General features: G+C 47.7%; 1 protein-coding gene across 1 annotated transcript; it reads right to left on the minus strand.

Annotated features, from left to right (window-relative positions):
• Window positions 1–1754: 1754 nt before the first annotated feature.
• LOC122381841 lies at window positions 1755–22065 on the minus strand. Its single transcript, XM_043366543.1, has 2 exons — window positions 21817–22065; window positions 1755–4794 (listed from the first exon to the last, which is right to left on the minus strand). Exon 2 carries the CDS (start codon window positions 4765–4767, stop codon window positions 4009–4011), a length of 759 nt encoding a protein of 252 aa, XP_043222478.1. The 5' UTR covers window positions 4768–4794; window positions 21817–22065; the 3' UTR covers window positions 1755–4008.
• Window positions 22066–22634: the final 569 nt, after the last annotated feature.

The following is a 22634-nucleotide window of genomic DNA, read 5'->3' on the forward strand; positions in this document are numbered from 1 at the left end:
TGTCATATGAGTACTTGATGCTTGCTCGGGCCATAACATTTACGATCTGTTCACATTGCGAAAAATCGTAATATTCACGTATCACACCCTTTCTTTGGAAAAATCGTCCCAAGTGTTCAAGCAGACGAGTTTTTACGTCACAATACTTTGCATGCTGGTGTTATGAAGCCGTCACCTGTCTGGCAATTCTGAGGATGTCTCTGATCTGAAAATATGGACCGATCCAGCCGATTATGCTCGTTCTCAGCCTCATGAACATGCACAAGTGTATAGCTCACACACCTGTCAATAACACTGACTGTCATGCTGCCAACATTTACTGGTCATTTATCGGGATAGTTACGGCCACAGCACAGCAGTGGTCAGGCACCATCCTGCCAACCAAGGCCACGTAAGGCAGGGTACCTAAAGGCCAAGGTTAAGCCCCAACAATGATTATGTCGTAACTGTGAACGCCTAGTCGCGGAACCGGCATGTCAAAGAAGGCTATGCGACAATGGATGTCAATTTAATCTCATTGAAGTCATTAGGTATTTTATCTTACAAAAGTGTGGTATTCATTAACCATTGAAGGTCGCTAGGTTGGTGTTCCATTGCCAACAAACGCACACCTTTCTTGATTTAATGCGATTAGCTCACACAGGAAATCCCCCTTCTACGAAATGCGGCATTAACTATGGAGATATTCTTGTCCTATATTCCAAAATAGCTGGGAAATCCAAAAAAACTACGGCTTGGGCCGCCTTAACAAAATGTAATACGTAAGGTCGTGCTATTACTCTCGGTTCTACAAAGCAGATTGAAGCATGGTTTTAGATAAGCGCCAACATTCGGCACGCACCTCTGCAGCGCGATTCGTCCGCCCGAGGCTGGCGGCTCCAGTAAAGCCCTGGTCCCTGAGCGAGCTGATGCTATCTGGCCGTGACCCGCACTGCTGGCCGGAGCGGACACGGTGCGGGGATTTGTGAGGTGCAGATCTGACATCAAACCAGGAACGCAGCTCCGTTCAGCCCGTGCGACATTGGCATTTTATCTCTCATGTCTTGCGTGAGATAGTCCAACCCACTCAAGTGGCTATGGATAATGCAGTACGAAAGCTGTCAGATAACTACTGCTTGATGGGGATTTGTCAGCGCGGTATCGCCATAATGAGTATGAGCTTGAAAACATGTTCGAGATTTCTTGCAATTGTATTGGTTTTACTACACGCAAAGTGTGCAGTTTTCAAATGAGGCTATCCTAGGCCAAGGCACCCATATCTCCAATCGTTGGCTTGCAGCGTCACTCTCTCTTTCTCCGCGGGAGGTCCTTTGTGAAGACTTACGATGGATATCAGGAGCGGCACGGGATCTTCGTCTATCCCAATCCTAAGCTGGCACTACGGGACGTGGGGCATTAATAGAACTTATCTTTCAGACCTATTGGTTACCGTAAGACAGGGATCGACTGAACTCTGGCGCCCACCTGCGATCGCCGTCCTTTGTTGGATTTTGCAGGTAGCCTCAGGAATAGAGGGTGCACCGGTGCAAGGTGTCTAAGCAAGGTGTGCATCCCGCTAAGTTATGAAAGGGACATCATTTTTTCGTTGTTGACTGTTCATGTGTGGCCCATGCCTAATCCACTTTGGAGGGACGCAGTCTGTCAAATGAAGTGACAACATCCAATCGGCATAATACTCATTTTGTTCCAACTGACTTTAAAATCAGATACCAATATACGTCGCATCGAAAGGCTCACTAATAAAACAATGGATCGATTGTCATTCCAAACAAGTGTAATGAATCATTTTACAACGCTCAGCCATCATCACCGTCGGTCGCCTCCTGAGCACAGCGCTGGTAAGCAGGTATTACACATGTGACATGTCATATCGACCTTGCCGGTGGACTCTGTATATGGGCCTGGCCGGGCTGACCGCCGACAGACCAATGCCGCCAGTCAGATAATCTCGCTGGTCCAGCGAGCCTGACGCTGCCAGCCCGGGCAGCTGTCGCTCCTCGGTAATCTAACCGGGCGTGTTGCACAACCTGTCCACGGTTATACTGTGCCGGGGACAAGCTGAAGGTCAAAATTGTCAGCGATTCGTATAGAGTTAAGGATTATATGGAAATGAGTGGGCTTACTCCTTTCAAATTTCAGCGTGTCCTCACCACGTAAGTACAAATCTTTTTAGAATATTTAGATGCTGGACATACTGCCGGCTATGATGAACTGTAAAATGCTGCGTGCCTTAACCCTCGCCCCGTTGGGGGGGGGCCATTTTGGCCCCCCCTGTGGTTTTTCCTGAATAGCAAGAAAACGGCGGCGCGCAGCGCCGCCAAATTTTCAGTACCTTCCCGGGCATCAATTTGACACCTTCACACCAAATTTCAAGTCTTAAGTCACCTTAGGTCAGGAGTTATTGAGGTCAAACTGAGGTCATGTTCGAGCAAAAATGAGCAAAAAACATGCAATCTTGAAACGCTCACCAAATCTACAGTTATCAAGCAATTTCAAAGTTCTCTATATGGTCTAGTAGACAAAAGGCGGCGCTACAAAACTGCTATCTCGGATTTTCAAAATTTTTGGTTTTTGACCTAAAACAATCAAAAAATTGATTTTTTTAGAAAAACTTTGAAAAAATCCAAAAATTTTCCGAATTTCGAAAAAACCGGAATATATGTGATAGTCCCAGCGCTCTTCTATATACATACCAAATTTCAGATCGATATCTCGTTTTTTGGCCAAGTTATAGCGAAAAAAACTGTTCAAAAATGATGACGTCAAATTTTTGAACTCAATTTTTAGCAATTCTAGACCTCGTACGGCAAAACAAAGACCACCATTGAACTCCCCGTGACGAGCTGCATCGATTCCATACCCATTTTATGCAAAAATATTAACTTTGAAATTTGACCTAATTTGACCTGACCTTGACCTGACCTTGACCTGACCTTGACCAAAACGTGATCTAAGCTGGCCCCAAAGGCTGCCTGACCCATATAATCGCATTTGTCATGTAAAATGGACCATAAAACATGTATCACACGACACTTTCATATTGTGACCCCCCCGTGACCTGACCTCTGTGACCTGACCTGGTATCAGTGACCTCAAATAGCAAAATATGTGTTTGAAGTACATTTCCCCATCGATGATTTTCAATGAAATGCATTTTACTCGATTTTACAACGCATTTCTTGAAGTGCCTGTAAACGGTGAAAATTGGACCTTTGACCTGACCTGTGACGTCATCGGTTTGACCTAGGTCAATAAAATTGGGTCACAAGGTAGTTCCCCGTTGGAGCTATCCAACGCCGTTTACCGCTTGTCGCTATGTTGCGTGGTTCTCGAGATCTTAGGGGGGGGGGGCCAAAATGCCCCCCCCCCCAACCGGGCGCGTTGCTCGGCAGAGCCCAACGGGGCGCGGGTTAAGGTGTTTAATGATAGGCTCTTATCGCCGCACGTAACAAATGTTTTGTGCGATATCAAATGCAATGAAGCAAACAGCACCCAAAATACTTTTAAATAAACTATTCCAAGTTACAAAGTTAACGAAGAAATTAAATTCACCCATTTATTTCAAGTATGTATAACAAACAAATGGCTATTTCAACTCAGTAAAGAACGGTCTATCACCGTTCCATGCATTTCAACGAAAGGTGACTGTTTTATAACTGTAAACTATTATATTATGCTTATATAAAACAGCACAGAAACATCTATCACTTTGCATTGCATCTTTACTTAGCCTATGATGCCCTTATCATCTCATATGTTCCCAAATCCCATCATTATTTTTCTTGAAAAGTTTTCACAATGCTCACATTGTCTAGGTTCTACATTTGCACATACATACAAGATCTCTCTGAAAAGACTATCTCACACCAATGCATTTCGTTCCCTGTGTGCTGCTTTCCTTGACCTTTAAGTGACTTCTTTGTCAGCCTAATTTACGGTCCCCAGTCCCTCCCCTTGCCGCGCTCCTGTCCTGTCTGGACTCAGGGTGTGCGGCGTTAGAACAAACTCCTAATCGTAATGCACTGAGCGTGTGGTTTTGCTGGATGAGCTCTGCATCTTGGACGAGACGCTGCGCTTGGTGGATAGCGAGTAGGACGAGCTGCTGGATGCGGCGGCGCGCGAGGCCACGGTGCCCTCCTGCTCTTTGTCGTCTGTGAGCGCCAGGCTCCGCAGCCGGCTGGAGAGGGGCTCCTCGGGCTCCTCGGAGTCCAGCCGCGGCGCCCTCCGACGACGGGCCGCGCTGCTCTCCTCCGCGCCCTCCGCTGCCGACTCGGCCTCCAGAGAACTGAGCAGTTCCATTCGCTTGGCGCGGCCGCGGCGGATCGAGGCGATCAGCTCCTCGGGATCCATCTCCAGGGCCTCTTCGTTAGCAGCCGGTTTGCTGGTGCGCTCTGAGAGCAGCGGCATGTCGTCGAGCACGCGCCGTCGCTCCGGCCGCGGAGACAGCCCGGCTGTCCTGTCGGCAGCGTCGCTGGCCCATCGGTCTGCGGAGGGACGCTCTGTGGCTCGCCGCTCAGAGGAGGGACGCTCCGAGATACGGCGCTCGGGAGCCAGGAGATCGCTCTGGTGCAGTTTGAGCGGGCGCGGCTCGCCGTAGAAGGGACGCTCGGCGAAGCGCTCCGCAAACGTTTTCTTTCCGGGAGGAGGACTGGGCGCGCGGCGGCCTTCCTTCTTGTCCAGGTAATCGAGCATGTCGCGGTAGCTGCTCTCGCCCACCTTGTAGTTGTAGTCGTAGGTGTGGTGCCTCGGCCGACGGTAGGAAGACATCTTCGGGGCTGATCTTCGGCGTGGTCTCTGCAACAATACAAATACCAGTCAGCGCATCACCCGGATTATATGCTTTGGATTTGGGTACGGATATTCAGTGCTTAACGTCCATGAGATAGTTAAATCCGCTGAACCAGAAGTATCAATGCATGGCTTTCAATGATGTCAGACATCCAGACAATGACATCCACGCATTACCATATTCCCGTCGCACCGATGCGATAATGCAAATGGGGACATAGAGAAGTCGGAAAGGCCGGACAGTTGTGAGAATCCTGCTTTTGTGAAGAGTCATAAAAGAAGGAATGTCATGGCTCGTAGGTACGATCGTGTGGAGTAAATACATTTCCCCACACCGCTAATGTTAGGTACATATATGACGTTGACGTTGAATACTTTTATGAAGCAGATCAATGACCTAGGCCGTTCACTGTTCAGTTAGACAGAAGCTGAAACGCCTGGTCACTGCTCAGCCGCCTCATCCGCCCTCGATTAGACAGGGATCCCATCTCACTACCGAGAGCCGGAACCATATGGCCTCGCCGCACCAGGCACTGGACGAATGCGTGGGTTTAGCGGCCTGTTGCGTGAGTCCGGCTTCGATCCGGGATGCCTCACACGCACTGTGCGCGGGCGCCGGTCGTCCCTGGTGGCGCCCTGCCACCGCTCAATGAGCACCTGGTCACTGCCAAAACTGCAGTGGGCGACACCGTGCCCAGAATGAGGGCAGGCGGCGGGGATATCTTTAATCCGCCGCGGTTCCGAGCACATTCTGTCAGCCGTTCGGCCGGTGGATGGGTATGTTACGGGCTTTTTAATTCGGGCGTCAGGCGTTTATCTTCTCAGTTCGGAGTTGCACCATTTATAAGCCGCTGTAACCAGCGGCAAGCACAAAACAGCGACACTACTTTCTCCACCTTTTGAAAGACGGCGCTCGTGTTTGCTAACCACACGACACACGCCAGTTGTCTTCTGAAACAGCCAGCAAACCAACACAAAACTGCTTGCAAAAGATTTCGCCCCCAACAACTGATTTCCCTTTTCCTAAGACTACAGACTCCCTTTGGATGTATATGTAGGTAAAATAGAAACGTATGCTTGCGGGCACCAATACTTACATGCAAGGTGGGATAAATAATGTTTCATAATTGCATATACGCAGACAAACGCATCGATTCCATTTCCGTCAGCGATGCAGCGCCCGTGTCGCTGCATACTACCGCGTAGGTAAGCTTCCGATGTTTCAGCGAGGTTGTGTTTGTTCAGTCGCTTGTTGCACAGCCTCTGCTGATAGGGGAAGCGGGGGGAGCACCGCCACCTTAAGCATTTCTGCTCACCGAGCTGATATGCGTAGTAAAAACGAAGCTCTTTTGCATTCATGTGAAAGTAGGAATGTTTTCCTACATGTTGGCATAGTTTCCAGCGCTCCATTATAAAATTTCGCTACTTTACAGACGTCAAAAACAAGTCCTGCATTTTTCGTCCACCAAAAAATGTGCGGGTAGCACCGCCACTGATGGCGATGTTATCCACAGATCGGCCTTACGGTGACAGCCACCCTTGGAAGCGTTACTGCTGTCTGAAATAGTAACTCAAACTCATAAGACACACAAGAGTTGGTTGTTAGTTTGTCACAGATCAGACTGTTTGTTGCGGACAATATGCATACAAAGCATGACAAATTCACGTTTATTTCGAAACATCCAGTGAAGTCAAACGTGAGGTTAAAAAACAGACGACGTTTGCGGCCTAACTAAAGCTCTTCTCCGAGCTGAGTGAATCATCATTGCGGCTTTATCCATTTTGCCACCCCTTGGGGTAGCACCGCCGAGTATGGCGGTGTTATCCCACTCACAGTCATGGACCGACAACGCCCCGACAGCAAAACAAGCCGGGATGCGATTCTTCTGTAATTCCTTTCTCAACAAAGAGCACTTCATGCCCTCAAATTTAACGTAAAAATCAAGGCATTTTGACTTGAAATGACCACTTACTTGCTGCTCAAACATGCCAAATGATTACAATTTACAACGATGGTTTGAAATTCACAAAATGGGCAATTGCGATCTCAAAATCAAATAAATCTTAGCGAAACCTACCTCACGCGGCGTCCCGTTTCCGTTCGGACACCGAAATGGCGGGTGTTTCCATTTACAATTCAGAGTTTTGCCGATAGAGAGGATGGCGGTGTTTCCCACATGGCGGTGCTACCCCCGCTTCCCCTAATTACGTAAGCTGTGCGTGTGCCTACATGACAGCGAATTTGTTTTGGCGGCACGATGTTTCGCCAGTGCAAGTGCCTGTCGTTTTTGTTTTATGCGAGTAGCTCGCTTGTAGTCCTCAGTCCTTTTGTTGTAGCTGTACGCCAGCGACTGCTGATGTACCTCGCGTGAGATGGCCATTGGTCAGGTCAAAACCAAAAGCCATCTGTGACGGTGTAAGGTAGTGTTAGGTCAGTGCCATGCCAAACCGCTTCCGGTTTCTTTTGTCTTTATCCAGGTGGCTCTCCGCCTAGCTCGAAGTCAGCATTAGCACGGTCTCTCCACCACATTGTTTGCCGTAAATGTCCGGCGGTTTGTTATACCTGTGTTCAGCATCACCGTCCTGTCTTCCCATTGTCCACACAGGTGTTTGCGTCTAGCGATTGACTGATTTGTATTCGGCCCACTGTCTATCACATCGGGCTGTTTGCTCCTTAATCTACGGCTTTATCTGTGACGTTATGTCAGTGTCAGAGACCCGACGGTTTCGAGCGTTGGCCTCTGTCGCTGTGTTGACGTCGGTATACTCCTGAAAACTATAGGTTACATTGTTTGCAAATACTGCAGCTGCGATTTTTGTCCTTATAGTTTAAGATGCCCTGTCGTCCCCGGTCCCCTTGCCAGACCCCTGCCTGCTTCAGGCTCCCGTCGGACAGACCCCTGTCAGACCCTGCCGGACCCCTGACGCACCCCTGTCGGACCCCTGCCGCTGTCGCTCCCGACAGGAGTGGCTCCCAGGGGCCCCTGTCGTCTGTCGTTCCCGATGCCGCCGTCTCGGAGCGGTGCCGCCGCCGCCCGGTCCCTGTACGAAGCGCCGAGACGCCAAGGACGACAATCCGCCGCTGCACAGACCGGCGACCGGCCCCCGGAGGGAGGGAGATGATCCCTGCAGACTCCCGCAGCCCCGCCCATGACCGCCCCCCTCCGCGGCCCGCGGCCGCGCCTCCGCAGACCGGCACGCAGCCACCGGTTGCCATGACAACGGCAGCGCGCACGGGTGGTGACGTCAGCTCATCGCTCAAGTCAATCGGGCCCGGGCAGCGCGTCCATCAGATAGGGAGGAGGGGAGCCGATCCGGTCCGCAGCCTGGTACGAACCGTTCGACTCGGCCGCAGATTAACAGATTCCGTCGAAAAATGCCATCTGAAGGTTTCTTCAGAAATTGGCCAGTGTTCCGTTTGGTTGAGGCAGTTATTCTTTGCGGAGACTTTGACAGCTCTTCAGAATCTATGGTTTAGCGAGGCAGCTTAAAGCATGGATACACGATCTGTCTTAGCTAGCCGCTCTAAGGCTTTTCAGTTTTCAATTTTTGTCAATTGAATAATTTGTCATTATCCTAATAAAACGGTAAGGTTTTATGGTGTAGCCTTGTCCTTTCTACGAATTTGTACGCACGTATTAAAAAAGCGCCTTTCACAAATTCCAATTTCCAACTGAGCTGAGCATTTTTAACACAATATGAAATTCTATAGAATCGATTTCCTGAAAAATGAAATATATATTAACCCTAAACTTCAAACAATGTTGAAAATATGCACTTTAAAAGTTAAGAATAAGGATGTGGTTCAGGATGTGACACTAAAATAAGACTTACTTTGCTGGTAAAATGTGATCCTGACACGTATTTTCTCAGTTAGATTTGCAATCTTCGTCCTAAATCAAAACTGACAAAGAGACTTATTTGGACTGGGATAATGAAGCGAGGCAGCTTAAAGCACAGCATTCAAAATTGATTTAGGTATTGAATTATTTCTAACGCTGGTTTTGGAATTTCAAAAGCAGACGTATAGGTATAGGTATCGTTTACCTATTTTGTATGCAGATTCTGTCCGCACCCTTTAGCAGCAGCCCGAATACCTAAGTTCCTACATCAACCATGAGCTGTCGTTGATGATCACCTCTTATATGTCCCGAATATTTGGCAAGCGAAAGCAAAGTTGGCAAGAGAAGTTTGAACAGTGCACGATTGCATGCCAATCCAAAGAAGCCTTTTAGATATTATCCATGCATAGTGAACACAATTTGTCTACATGGAAATGTCACCGAAGAATTTAGATGGGTAGGTTATGCCTCCAGCTAGAATAATTTTCTATTTGATTTGTATATTAAATCAAATCACCTCTAAAATGTCTTCATAACTGAAGAATTCCAGCTTGACGTAGATTGGCATGTAGCTACTAATTTTGGCGTAGAGGAATTCAAACAGCCGCACGCGGCACGGTGTTGTGGTCGTCAACAGATAGCCACTGTATTAAACAGTAATGATCATAAGCTGATTTACCCAGCTCCAAAATATTTGCCTAGGTAGGTACAGATTCAGCTCATTACTACATAGTAGACGGTTTTATACATGCTGGACGCTGGTGTACGCTAAAAGACGCACAAACACATTGTTTCTGCACCCTGTGCTTCATCAAATGACTAGCAAAGCTCTGACTGGTCTGGCAGGTGCGAACCAAACTGATGCGATGTGCTGTATCGGTAACCGCCTTTGGGTGAGTTTCGTGAGTTTCGGGGCCCTTCACCACAGCGTCGGTCACGTGCGGTGACCCTGAGGGGGCAGCCTCAGCTTCCTGCGACCTTGGGTCAGTCCGCGAGACATATGTGGACACGTGTCCCGCCTGTCCGTCTGCAATGGAGGTGGCCGCTGAGATTTGCGGGCCGCGCCGACCAGTATCTATTCATGAGAAGGACGTCTGGAATACACCAGCAACCTTGCCAGACTGATTTAGAGCCAGCGTCTGAGCAGTGGATGCGTCCTTTAGATGCATCATGAAAACCGGTAGAACATGATGAAAAACAGCAAAACTAAGAAATGAAAATAAAATTACAGCATTCCGTAATCAAATGCTGCTTAATTCAGTCGAAAACGGCATACGTTTCAGTGCATAAGTACAACAAATCCCTTACAAATAGCCAACAATGGCTAACAGCCAATATTTGTGGCCGATACTTAAAATAAACATAGATAAATAGTGGATGCATCGTAAGATATTCAATTTCAAGACGCTGGTTTTGTACGAGCTCACTGATATAGACAGCGTTTGAGCAGTTGATGCATCTCTCATGCAGGGGCGTATAGGTATTTTTGTCGGTCTTATTGGTTAGCCTTAAATAGCTAAAAAAAATGTACCTACTTGGAAGTCACTTTTGCAATAAAATTAGAATTATTGTGTCCTTTTATCGAAACATTTTTTTCTTCTTCTTCAGAGGACGATCGCTCCAAAAGCTATAAAGAGGTAACGATAATCAATTTTAAAAGTAAACTCATTTACAAACCTGTTACTTAAAAAATGCTCACATTAAACTATAGACATCAGTACTTTGGCTTTTAGCAATAAAGGTCAGTGATCGCTGTGAAGCTGCGAAAACGGCTACGTTTGATGAAGATAGCTCGACTTTGAACGGCTAACCCTTAAACCTTAGCTATATAGACTTTGATGAAACAGTGGCCAACAGTCATTTAAGCACAGTGCGCTCTTTACAAACATACCTAGTTACCATGCACGACGCACGTGGATTAAATATTAACGCATTATTGTATGACAATCAAGAAAAATGCTTGTATCTTGATAGATGTATCAAGGTAGTTTTAGCAGTGGATATAGCTACTTAAGCTTCCAAATCAATACCATTGGCGAAACGATGATCATTGTTAAAGGGACCCTCCCACATTCAAAAAAGTTTATGAATTGGCATGAAGGTGATGTCGCTCGGTTCAGAAAGAGCGAAAACGAATATCTACCAAATTTCACCGAAAAATATTCACCGGTTTTCAAGATATTTGACTTTTACTTTTGTTTACTTTTTTTGGGATCTCCGCTGTTTCTAGCGACTTTATTTTAGAAGTGCGGCGTTTGCGGCAGATGTTGCGCGCAAATAGCATATACCACCGCGTGCTACAAAACGTTTTAGTCAAACATTTAAAAATCGTTAGATATTTGCGCTGACGTCACACATTCAGAGGGGTATTCCTAAGCATTAGCCCCTCTGAATCAAAATGCTGCAATTTTGAAATTCAATATTTCCGATTTAAGGCATTTCTCGATGTTGTGAGTGCCGAAACCGGTAATTGTGAGCCAGGGACCCCATTTTGGCTATCTCAACTCAAATCTAATGTTAAGGTGGGAGGGTCCCTTTAAACATCTGTATATCCGGGAGCTCCCAGTGATCGATAAGCAAAGCAGAGCAATGTATACCTATCACCTCATTGAGTTGCTTGGCACATCTGTATCACCTGAGCTCCACTATATGCTGAACTGAATGACACGCCGAAAATCTCCCACTCGGCATACTCAACTGAATCCATTTGATGACCGGTGTACTATCATCATTGCAAACCATTTGTCATTGTATTGATCGATTCGTAAATCGTACCTATCGGTCCCAACAGCGCACGTCAGGCAAGACAGGGTTTGGCTGCCCAAGTGTCCAAGCTGACCTGCCGTTGATCTAGAATGGACGGACGGAGAGAGAGAGAGAGAGAGAGAGAGAGAGAGAGAGAGAGAGAGAGAGAGAGAGAGAGAGAGAGAGAGAGAGGGGAAGAGAGGGAGGGAGAGGGGAGGAGAGAGAGAGTAAGAGGGAGATGGAGGGAGAGAGAGAGGAGAGAGACAGAGGACAGAGAGAGAGAGAGAGAGAGAGAGAGAGAGAGCCAGAGAGACAGACAGAGGCAGATGGAGAGCGAGAGAAGGGGAGGGAGAAAGTGGCGTCATCCAGGCAGGCAGAGGGACAAACAGAACGATTGTGTCGGAAAGGAATTTGTAATACCCGGGTATTAATTATATAATAATTAGTATAATTATTCCATGGTGTCCATTACTCTGATTTAACAGGAACAATGAGCCATACTCGCGTACCTGAATTAATGTCACGCATAATATTCTCTCACCGTCGCATAGTGCTGGATAAGTGTTTATCGGTTTTTGTTTGGAGTGGTCAAAAAGGAAACGCTACATTTTACAACCGTATAAAAAAAAACACAGTCACAGCGTTTGGACTTCAAGGCCCTTTACACTGTGTATTCTGCTAGTTTTAACTGATATTTGCGCGCTAGGATTGCGTCTTTTTAGATTGTTGTTTTCTTTTCTATTATCAGCATAAATCTTGGTAAGCTTTTATAGGTAAAGGATCAGTTCCAATAAAGTTCCGTTCCGATATGGTGAAGTCTTGATATCAACAGTATCCGTTCACTTTATCCATCAAAATAATTCGTAAGATTGAGTAGGTCTTACCATTTCATATTTTCTATTCGGCGATATTTTATGACTGGCTTATAACAGTTCCTCAGACGGCATATATCACACGGCGGCCGCCCCGGGCCGGTAGGCCGGCGGTCAGTTCAGTATCCCAGTTGCACGGCCGTGTCAGCCGGAGTGAGCAACTTTCATTGGGAGAGGAGCGGCTACTGTCAAGGTCAGCTAGCAGCTCGGTGGGGGGTGGTTGGGGGGGGGGATCAGCGGTGCCGACGGCGGCAGATGGACTCGCTCCGGACTGGACCGACGGGGGAGGTGGGGGGGGGGGGGGGGGGGGGCGCTGCCACACTCGAGCAATTTATAGCTGGGGCGGTACTGGTTCAGTGGATACATATCTGGTGGGAGGGTGGGACCGGTATTCGTCTCATTAACGTGCCGAGGTACTTATACAGAAATGTCACCGTCAGTGGGGCGTTTGGAGCTGCAGGCCGCCCTTTCTCCGCCCCTTCGCGTGGGGTGATGGTGGTGGTGGTTTATTGGTGACTGGTGATGGTGGGAAGGGTTGGTGACGACCGAAAGGTACAGGTAATGGCCAGGGATGGTGGCTTATGGTAGGACTGGTGACTGGTAATGAGTCTGTTGACTGGTGAGGAGTCTGATGACGGGTAATGAGTACGGTGACTGGTGGGAAGTCTTCTGATGACTTGTATAATGACTCTGATGACGGATAATGAGTCTGGTGACTGGTAATGATCCTGTTGACTGGTGACGGGCCTGGTGACTGGTGACGGGCCTGGTGACTGGTGACGGCCGACGGCAGGCACCAGGTGCGCCTGTCCCGCTGACGGGATCCACGGGTGTCATGAATCCGACAAGGTCCGGCTACCGAGCCGGGCCGACCACCCATAAATTACGCTCCGCCACCACCGCAGCGCATTCCGCGCCGCACCACGAAAACCTAACGAAAAGAGTTTTAATCTCTGGACTTTTTGGGAGGTAGGTAACGATATTTGTCATATCCATTATCCTCCAGACAGTTTATTATCCTGTCAAGCACATTTCAGGGTCAGTGATGACCTTGCCAGCCGTCAGCGTAGGATAGTGGATATTTATAATCAAATAAGGAAAAGTGGGATTATAATGAATGGTAAAGGTAAAGGTTGATGTGCTAGAAGTGAAACCGGTGCTAGACAGGTCGACGTTGGCACTAGTTTATGGTCGTATAGCGTCTTCGGCTTGTGTTGGTGGCACGTTGTGGTCGCAACGGCAAATATACAGGGTGTCTCAAAAGTTCGCTTACACATTTCCCATGTCAATAAAGCATATAAGAACCGGCCAAAAATCTAAGGTTTTGGTGTCCGTGTGTACACTAAACAAATATGCATGCTTTGACAACTGATTCGGAAGGTTGAAAACCAAACCCTTTGCTGTATCTCCAAAAATATTTGCCCATACCGATTTTCGTCACTCCGTCAGCTGCCGGAGGCTGATAAAAGGTTACCAGCTTTCAAGCTCTTGTAGGGGAATCCCCCGCAGTTTCTGCGTCGGATTTAGGTTTGACGAGCTCCCCGGCAACATCCGCTTCTCCCTGAAAGCCGATAGCTTGCATCGACACCATCCGTGAGTATTTTGTAGGTCTTCTCTGGCGCTAACTCCTTCATGAATGACTGGCGCCGACCTCCCAAGCACCATTTTCCTTTTCAAAACAACCCCATTCCTGAATAAATGGGAAGTGCCAGGGGCAAATTTTTCGCAGCATATCGTAGCAGAATGTGTCGGCTATCTGTTTTTTAGACACATTTTGCAAAATTTGCAAATCCCGAACGCTCGTCATTCCCAATGCCAAGACCTTTGCTGGGTTCCGGAGTGTTTTCCTCAGGAGAGATTCTGCTTTGTAAACGGCCAAAACCTGTCCATCGTGCGGTTTTGTCCGGATTTTGTGTGTAAAAGAAAGCTATTTGCTCCAGATCTGCCTCTTGAAACTTCGTTAGATAAAACTTTACATTAATTGACACTTTTGGAGGGTCACTTGTCCTCGGCATTGACGATTTTCGCATTATTTTCCCTCAAAATTTAGCGTTATAGATATTATAAACAATTTTAAATGATATTTTGTCTTTATTTTATGATGACCTGCAATTTTTGAAACTGGGTAACCTCTGTCTGTGAGCTTCTAGTCAGTTTTCAATAGTTAGGACTGCATTTTCAGCTGCTTTCCGGAGCACGAGTCTGCTGCGGTACAAGGGTCGTTCAAAGCGCTGTTAGTCTCGCATGGTTTTGTCCTTCAAAAATTTTAGCCACCGTTTTTATTAGATGACCATCATGTTGTACTCATCCTCGCCGACACTTTGCCATGTGTCATTTCCGACCTAACCATTCCCATTACTCGTGAAGCAGAGAGTTTCTCAGCCGACCCGAGTATGCGACCTCCATTTTCATGCCTGATCCATGGTCAGAGGTGAACCCTTTTTGTGTGCTCATGAAGGGTCGAATGCGCTTGAAAACAATGAAGCTGCTTGAGGAAGGTTGTTACCAATGCCCATGCAAAATTTCGACCGTTAATTTCATGTTGATTCAGAATTATTGACAAAAAAGCATGGCTGGTACCTGTAAGCGAACTTTTGAGACACCCTGTAAAAGACAGCAGTGTAATATTGTCAGATGGCTGCCCCATTAAGTGTAGGATGTGTCACATTAGCAGTTCATAGAAATGCTTATTACCAGTATAACGCCTTTTGGGGCGACTAACGGAGCGAGCGAGGGGGTGAGTCTTGCACGTGCGAAATTTCGAGGGGGTACCTCCAACTGACTTGTGCACGGCACCCTACTGACCGGTTTCTAGCGATGTGCCAAATTTGAGCACAATCGGCCCAGCCGTTCTCGAGATCTGGAAGCGGCACCCTGCACGTGCGCACGTGCAAAATGGGTCCCAACTGACTTGTGCACGGCACCCTACTAACTGGTCCCTAATCGTGTACCAAATTTGAGCGCCATCGGTCCAGCCGTTCTCGAGATCTGGAAACGACCCCTGCACGTGCGCACGTGCAGCAGCACCCCAACTCTGGCACATGGATATGCAGTGCCTAGTGGGTGCCTATCTACATGCCAACTTTCAGCGCAATCGGCCAAGTAGTTACCGAGATATTGCAACAATTACAAAACTGACACCTCTTCGTTTTGCACGTGGCACGTGCATAAGGGGTCACCCACATGCATCGGGAATAGTCCAATACTTGGTAGAAGGAATGAAGCTACCCTACAAAATTTACCGCGTGTAAATCGGTCAAGTGGTTGCTGAGATATAAGCCTCGCAAAAGCGTCCGCACGGCCGGCCGGCCGCTCATACTCAGAAATTTCTGTTAATCTAAGGAAAGACTACGCTCGCTTCGCTCGCTCCGTAACCATGAAGTGTGTAATGACTGCGAGACAATCAGACAGTGAGGATTTCGGGATTATCCAGTGGATGTCATTCCTCAGACTGAAGTACCCATAAGAGTTAATTACATGACTCAGGATTGGAACCTTGTGCTTGAGACGTGTGCAATGTGCAATCATATATTTTAAGCTAGTTGATACGGGCACAGTCTTCTGAGCTGTGCAATAGGAGTATATAGCGTTAAATCGTATCAGACTTGACGAAAAGGTCCAGTTTTGCTGTAACAGAGCCGGGAGAGCCGGGCATTCCGGCGACAACATCCTCAGAATGGCGGAAATCCCGCCAAAGAGAGGGGAACCGGCGGCGACCGGATCACGAACCTGGCGACCAGCCGAACCGCAGACATAGCAACGGGTCGGACCGCAAACCAATGGACGGGCGGCAGGACATGAACGTCCGGACCGAGAGCAATCGACCGAACCGCGGACCATTGGATACCGGACCAAAAACTGCTGACCAGTCTAATGTAGGTATTTAAATACACACATGTCTCAATATAAGCGCGGCTTGATTCAAAGGAAAGCTGGCGACTATCTTCTGTCAATGCGAGAGATTATGAAATGAATCCAACTTTTGGAAGCTTTGGACTGGTCTTATATATCGGGGAAGACCGATGGAGAGGGAATGTATACTGCTCATTTACAGCTTGTTTAAAGACCTCAAGTCTTGTTTGTCGACGTTCGCCGGGACCAAACAACATTGCAAGGTGCTTCTCCAATATTGATGAGAGATACCAGTTTTAATCAGCCATGAAGATCATAAATATCTTAAGGTTTTAGCCATGCGTCTTATGGTATGCTTGGAAAGCATCAACGGTAAGGGATTGTCCCCCTCTTACGTCCTCGCCGCCAAGCCACATGTCATGGAAGAAGCTTCGCTTGGATTAAAAGAAAAACATCGACAACAGTAATAATCCCGGTTGATGTTGTTGAAGGATTACATTGTTTGATACCTAATCGTAAAAATTAAATTGATCACATTGTTTTGCTGCTGGCCTCAGGTCTACCGTGTTTCCATGATTTTATATTTGTTTTGGAGATAGGACGTACAGAATGCACCAGGTGAAAGAGAAGTGGGGGGGGGGGGGGCGTGATAACGGATATGAGGGTTCAGTCATCAGTGTCTTGGAGTTTGGACGATACACTGGTGTGGGTGTAAGACTCTTATAAGGTGAACAACAGGCTAACAACTCGGATGGAAAACTGATGCAAACGGGGCACTAATGTTATAAGTAAATGGACCGGGCTGTGATTTCAGGTTGAAAAGGAAGGAGCGTGCTGCAGAGATTATGTTCGGGTGTCATTGACATCAGGGCTTATATCGGGCTGTGTCAGGTGAATATTGTGTTTGAGAGGCCTGCTGCATTAGGTTGAGTACTGTATTGGGGGGATGCCTCAGAACGGGCGGGTCGTTCGACGCCGCGGCCCCATCACCGATCGCACGCCAAGGCCAGCAGTGCGTCGGCCCGGCCTCCGTCAGCCAGCTCAGGATAATCTGCCGATGCAAGCTATTGACGTGCTACAGCACACGGCTCCGTATTAGCGGCTTAAGGTGTCAGGGATGATTGTTCGTTAATTGTCAGCGGGTAGCCGCAACACTAGTCGTAACGCCGACATCGACACCTAAGGCTCCACCACTGCACTGGGTCAGTCACTGAGATGGACTCTTGAGAACGAGGTCACAATTGTCACAGGCGTGAGCGTATACAAAAATAACTGGGACCTTTTAACAAGAAAATTGAATCAAATTTAGATAAATGGGTCATTTCTGTTCACCGTTCACTGCTCAAGAACTAGCGAGGGCACCTGTGTTGCGTTGCCGAGAGGAAACGGACAAATCTATTCCATTGTAGGTATTGTTTGTGTGTGTGTGTAGCATGCAATTCATGCCTTTTATATTCGTATTATTCGGTATAACCAATTTGTGATGCGCCACGCTATCTGAAAATCTTTATCGTCCAGTCCGCCTTATCATCTTCATTGCATAAATATCACCATCGCAGGCGAGTCAAAGCAGACTAATTGCCATTTTGACGATGCCTGGTTAGCCGTACCTTTCCCACCTACATACCAAACCGCAGGTCCACCTATGTATATCCGCCTCGGTGCCGCTCTAGACGGGACGGCGAGCTGATCCCGAAGTCAGGAGCTCATTAAACCGACCGACGGCGACAGAGAAGACCGTCACTAGAGGTGACTGGCGGTGCAAAAAGCGACACCGGCTAATTCGCCTAACTGTAAGTATAGAATGAGTGAGGAAATAATCCGCACTCATCCAGCTGGTAGAGCGATATCGCAATGCGAGCATATCCTTGCTCAGGTTGTACAGGTTAAACCTTTGTTGCGACATTATCATTTGGTCATCCAGGGACAAAATTAATCTGAATCGGTGCGTCAGATGATCTCCGCGGCAAAACGTCACCATGCATTTTGGTGTCAATGTTCATTCTGTTCGTTTCGACTAAAAGGCATCTAACTATTTCCAATCGGAAAAACGAAACGTACGGTGACTGGGATAGTTCATTTTTTCCGTAACAAATTATGTGTTTTCCCAATGGGACACTATGCGTCGGGATTCCAGTTTTAACTGCACCATAATCTCTAATTACCGCATATGGTGCACCTGCTCTCCAAACTCAGCTGCTGCTGTGGTAAATGGCAACATTTTGAAGTCATCGCTCTTTTAGCCTTGAACGCAGTATTTCTCTGTCCTTGAGCATTGATCTTAGTCTGCCCTTGATTTGACATCCTGAAATCTCGGACAATAGCGAATCATCTCCAGGTCCGTTTAGCGGTCGGCATTATACAGTGCTTAGCATATCTTCTGCACAAGATGACTGGAATACGATGGATGGTATCTGGTCTTCGGCACTTCAAGGATTTTCCGTTCGTCGGTCGCTGCTATGGGGTACGGCGCTTCGGAAATTGAGGATTAGCGATGTACGGAGCAGGCTTCTGGGTTTCCTACAAAGTTGAAAGAAAAGGTTAGTGGTTAGATGTAAAATGTATGTACAGCAGCATTGAGCTTTCTTCGAAATACGAAAAGTAGCTCGGCCCACGCTCCGCTAGCAAAGCCTCGGGCACCGAGTGATGAATCGGGATAAAAGGCTTTCAACGATGAGTATATATTCTGAAGATGTTCTGTAGTTGGGGATATGGGAGCAGACACACAAAATAGGTAGTGAGTGCGCCGTGTCTTTCGGACTAACTATAAGTCACACTTTGTCTTTTAGTTTTCCTGATTACCCCCCCCCCCCCCCATTTCCGCAATAGGTACCACAGCCAGATTTAGATTTCTTATTTTAACATCGTATTTTTTGTGCTGCAAGAACAGTGCCTTCGATCTGGCAGAACACGTACCGAAGAGGTGCATGTTTTCCTTCCATTTAGAAAAAAATATGCTGCAATAAAACCTCATGCATCAGAAGAAATGTTTGCAGAAAACGTTGTTATATTAAAGCATAGAAAACTAAAGGTAACCAATATTCTATGTTCTGTGATTAATGATATCCATAACTCACCCAGTCACCAAGATAGCAATGCCTCAAATGATGCTATGGATTATGGTGCTTATTTACAATGCTCTCATCACCAGAAGACAATGTTTTTAAAAAAACGTTTGGCCTTCATTTAACCTATGAATGTCCATGAAATCATCATCTTCAACGACCGACACTGTTCTATAATGTCTCCTTTTCATCATTCGTTTTTCCAGCTAATTAACGGTGCGCTGACGTCATCACCAGTATCTGATCAGCGTCCTAAAATATCGGCTATCAAAACCAGGATTTTTGTGTCCCGCTTGCTGCCAACCTTCCTAGATCCGCAGTTTCTCGGCCGGCCATCACAAGCTGCGGTTATGCGAAATATGAAGTGTCCATAAAATGTTCCAAAGACGTGTGACCGTTGTGGCGGGTTCCAATCTCCTCGGTAGGAGCGCCCACACACGGTAGTTTGAGTCATCAAGACCAGACAAATTTGAGAATTGGGGAGCCCTTGAACCTGATGATTAAAAATAATAAGTAATTTTCACTTGTTCAAAGACTAACTAATTTGTATACAGTTGGGAGAAGTGACGCTAGCTGGCGCTTTTGGCTGGTACAATACGTAAAGGGGAGGCATACGCTCAAATTTGCAGCAATATGGCGATGACTTCTTGACACCTTCATAACCAATTGCACCAACAGTACAACTTCGTTCGAAATACGAAAAGTAGATCGACCCTCGCTTGCCATGGTCCTTTTGGTCCCTTGAACACCACTGGATCAACAGAACTAATTGACATCAGTGACGTCACACTGAGTCCCTTTCTGGAGAATCTGACACCTGCCATCACTAATGACGCGCACAATGACACCATGACGTGGCCTTTGCCATCCATTTGGCACACACCCCGTGTACTACAAAGTGAAAACCCGTGCTCTAGCGGCAGGGGTGCGGTATCTTCATACGACGCCCATGTCAGGGTCAGGACTCAGGACCATCGATTTGTGATCCCTGAAAATGCGTAAAATCGAGGTAAGGCGCGGCAACCTTTGCAGTCCACCTACACCTGTTTAAACAGTTGTCGAGGGTGGGCTGTCACCGATTTAGCTTTCAAGTTGCAGTGTACCTATTTATTTAAAATTTCCTCCTTCTGATATAAAAAAAAACGATAACAAGAACCAACGCTCCATTGATAGTCCCCACTGAAGTGTTAATTTACTTGTATCTTTCCGACCATAATAAATATGTGCAAGCTTAACTTCATGATTATGAATGTTTTAAATAACGCTTAGACATCAGACATGGACACCTGAACATCGAAGTACACTTACGTACATAGGTCTTTTACTTAGACAATATCAGTTGTTTATTTAAATTTTCTGATGTCTTCCAAAAAGGGTATGATGGTTTTTATGAAAATTCATTGAAGTAGACGGGCCATTTTTTAGATTGAAGGTGAATTTTTATATTTGGAGAACAATTTCGAGTCTCTTTAGATGCGTAAACCGGCATATAAACCCTGGCTCTGTGCCAATTTTGTTCTGACGTGTGTCTGACGTCATCTGTCGGAGGTAAGTCAGATATATAACATCCTGCTCGGGTAGCCAATTGACGCGCCTTTAGCTCCGATGCGGAGCTCAGACCTCAGCTCTCTCCATGCCCCTTACTTCGCGCTGCCACTGACTTATAAAACTCTCTTGGTAAATCGCCCCAGATGACACACTGAAAGACCTCATGCTGCGTGCAGGCTGCACCCAACAATGCTGCCTTGAGCTGCAGTTCACGACCATCGGTCGGCAAATGCACGTGTTGCCAAAGTGCGCGGCCGGTTGAGACACCGCACGTGCGGGGACCCGAGACGACTCACTCTCTCGCCGGAGCCGATATCCGCCGCCGCGGGCCATAACTTCACGCCGACGGGGACGGGACCCGACAGAGGAGACGCCGTTTTTATCGAAGACCGATCACGGTGGACCGCGGAGTGGCCGGGTGAACGTGCCGAGTAAACACAACAACCACAAACGCAACTGAACCCGGGGCTGGTGGACCACCTACTATCTTCAGTTGCCACAGACTAGCGCAGCGGCGCGGGATTCGCCACAAACCAACGCATCCCCGCAGGGCCTCAGTTGTGTGTTGGTCACAGCCACAGACACAGGGCCATTCATCCGACGTCTCAACTACGCCGCTAGTCGGCATTGCATTCTAAGGATCTACACATGTCGATAATCTGTCAATTTGAGATGCAAGACTGCCGAAGACTGGCTTTGGAACGTGCAGCACACACTGTTTTTTGGCCTTGGATTTGGCCAGCCGGTACGTTCGGCTAATGCAGTGCATATCTCGCCAGTCCCGGGTACGATTGTTCAGATAATCTCCTGTTGATAGCACCTAATCAGTGAACGGGCATTGCTGAAATTGTCCATGCATACTTATTGACGAGCATCCGGCATTGGCTCTTTAGCTCCTTATGCTGTTGTGTTGAATTATCCGTGCTGCTGAAATAATTAACTATGTAATGCGATATGCTCTCTGCATTTGGGATGCTTCCTCGAGTACTTGTGACATGATTCCTAATATTACCTACGAAGTCATTTGGAAGATGACTTCATTCCATATTTCATACTACCGAGATAACCGGTCATCTTTCCTACAATTGTTAATCTGCCCCTCACCTTTTCTCTGCCAATGCAGGGTCTCGCGGCGCTGCTGGGGCGACTCCTGTGGCGGCCGTCCCTCCGTCACTGACCTAGCCAATAGCCCGCGGCGTCTGTCTGTCCGTCCGTCCCGGAGGTGAGGTGGCGCCCCTCCCTTCCCTCCGCGGTCCGGCGCCGTGGGTATTTTTACACGCTCTGTGTCACCCGCGGTGACGACGGACGGCGGAGCGATCGACAGCGCCGTGCGCCGCCCCGGGGCTCTATTCCGGTCACCGAGAGCTGTCAGACGCGTCGCGGCGCGGTCACGTGGTCAGCCGACACCGGAGCCGACGGCCGGCTATCCGGGCCGCCCCCCCCCCCCGCCCCCCCCCCCCCCCCCGCCGGCCCCCTTACACCAGACGACACGCACGTCATTCGGGTCAAGGCGCTGTCAGGGGGCGCGAGTGGCCGCACTCGTCTTCCCGTCACCGCCAGGATTGGGGCCAGGATTGGGCGGCCGCACCGTGGGCAACCGGTCCACCTACCGAGGAATTTCACGTCTTCGTAGCACGCTAGTGAAAATATTTCAAGGTCATGGTTTTGGCAAAATATATAAGGCACCCTGCATAACCCCGCCATGGAACATCAAAGTAAACATGTAACCAATATAATAGAACGATAAACAAACGTCTGCAGTTTGGGAGGTTAAACGGTTACAAATATAACTCTTAGCATTTTGACATTATTATATTATGTTACAAGCGTTTCGTGACTCAGTCATACAATATCGAGAGAGCTTCGAGAATCCACGTACGTTCTATAAACTCTTGCAGCGGGACACGACCAGCGGGCCACAG

The sequence above is a fragment of the Amphibalanus amphitrite genome, unplaced genomic scaffold (assembly GCF_019059575.1).
Source record: "Amphibalanus amphitrite isolate SeventyFive unplaced genomic scaffold, NRLGWU_Aamphi_draft 000128F_arrow, whole genome shotgun sequence".
Taxonomy (NCBI): Eukaryota; Metazoa; Arthropoda; class Thecostraca; order Balanomorpha; family Balanidae; genus Amphibalanus; species Amphibalanus amphitrite.

What these genes read in the sequence shown, in the direction of transcription:
- LOC122381841 (XM_043366543.1), bottom strand. Translation starts at nt 4,767, where the DNA reads ATGTCTTCCTACCGTCGGCCGAGGCACCACACCTACGACTACAACTAC.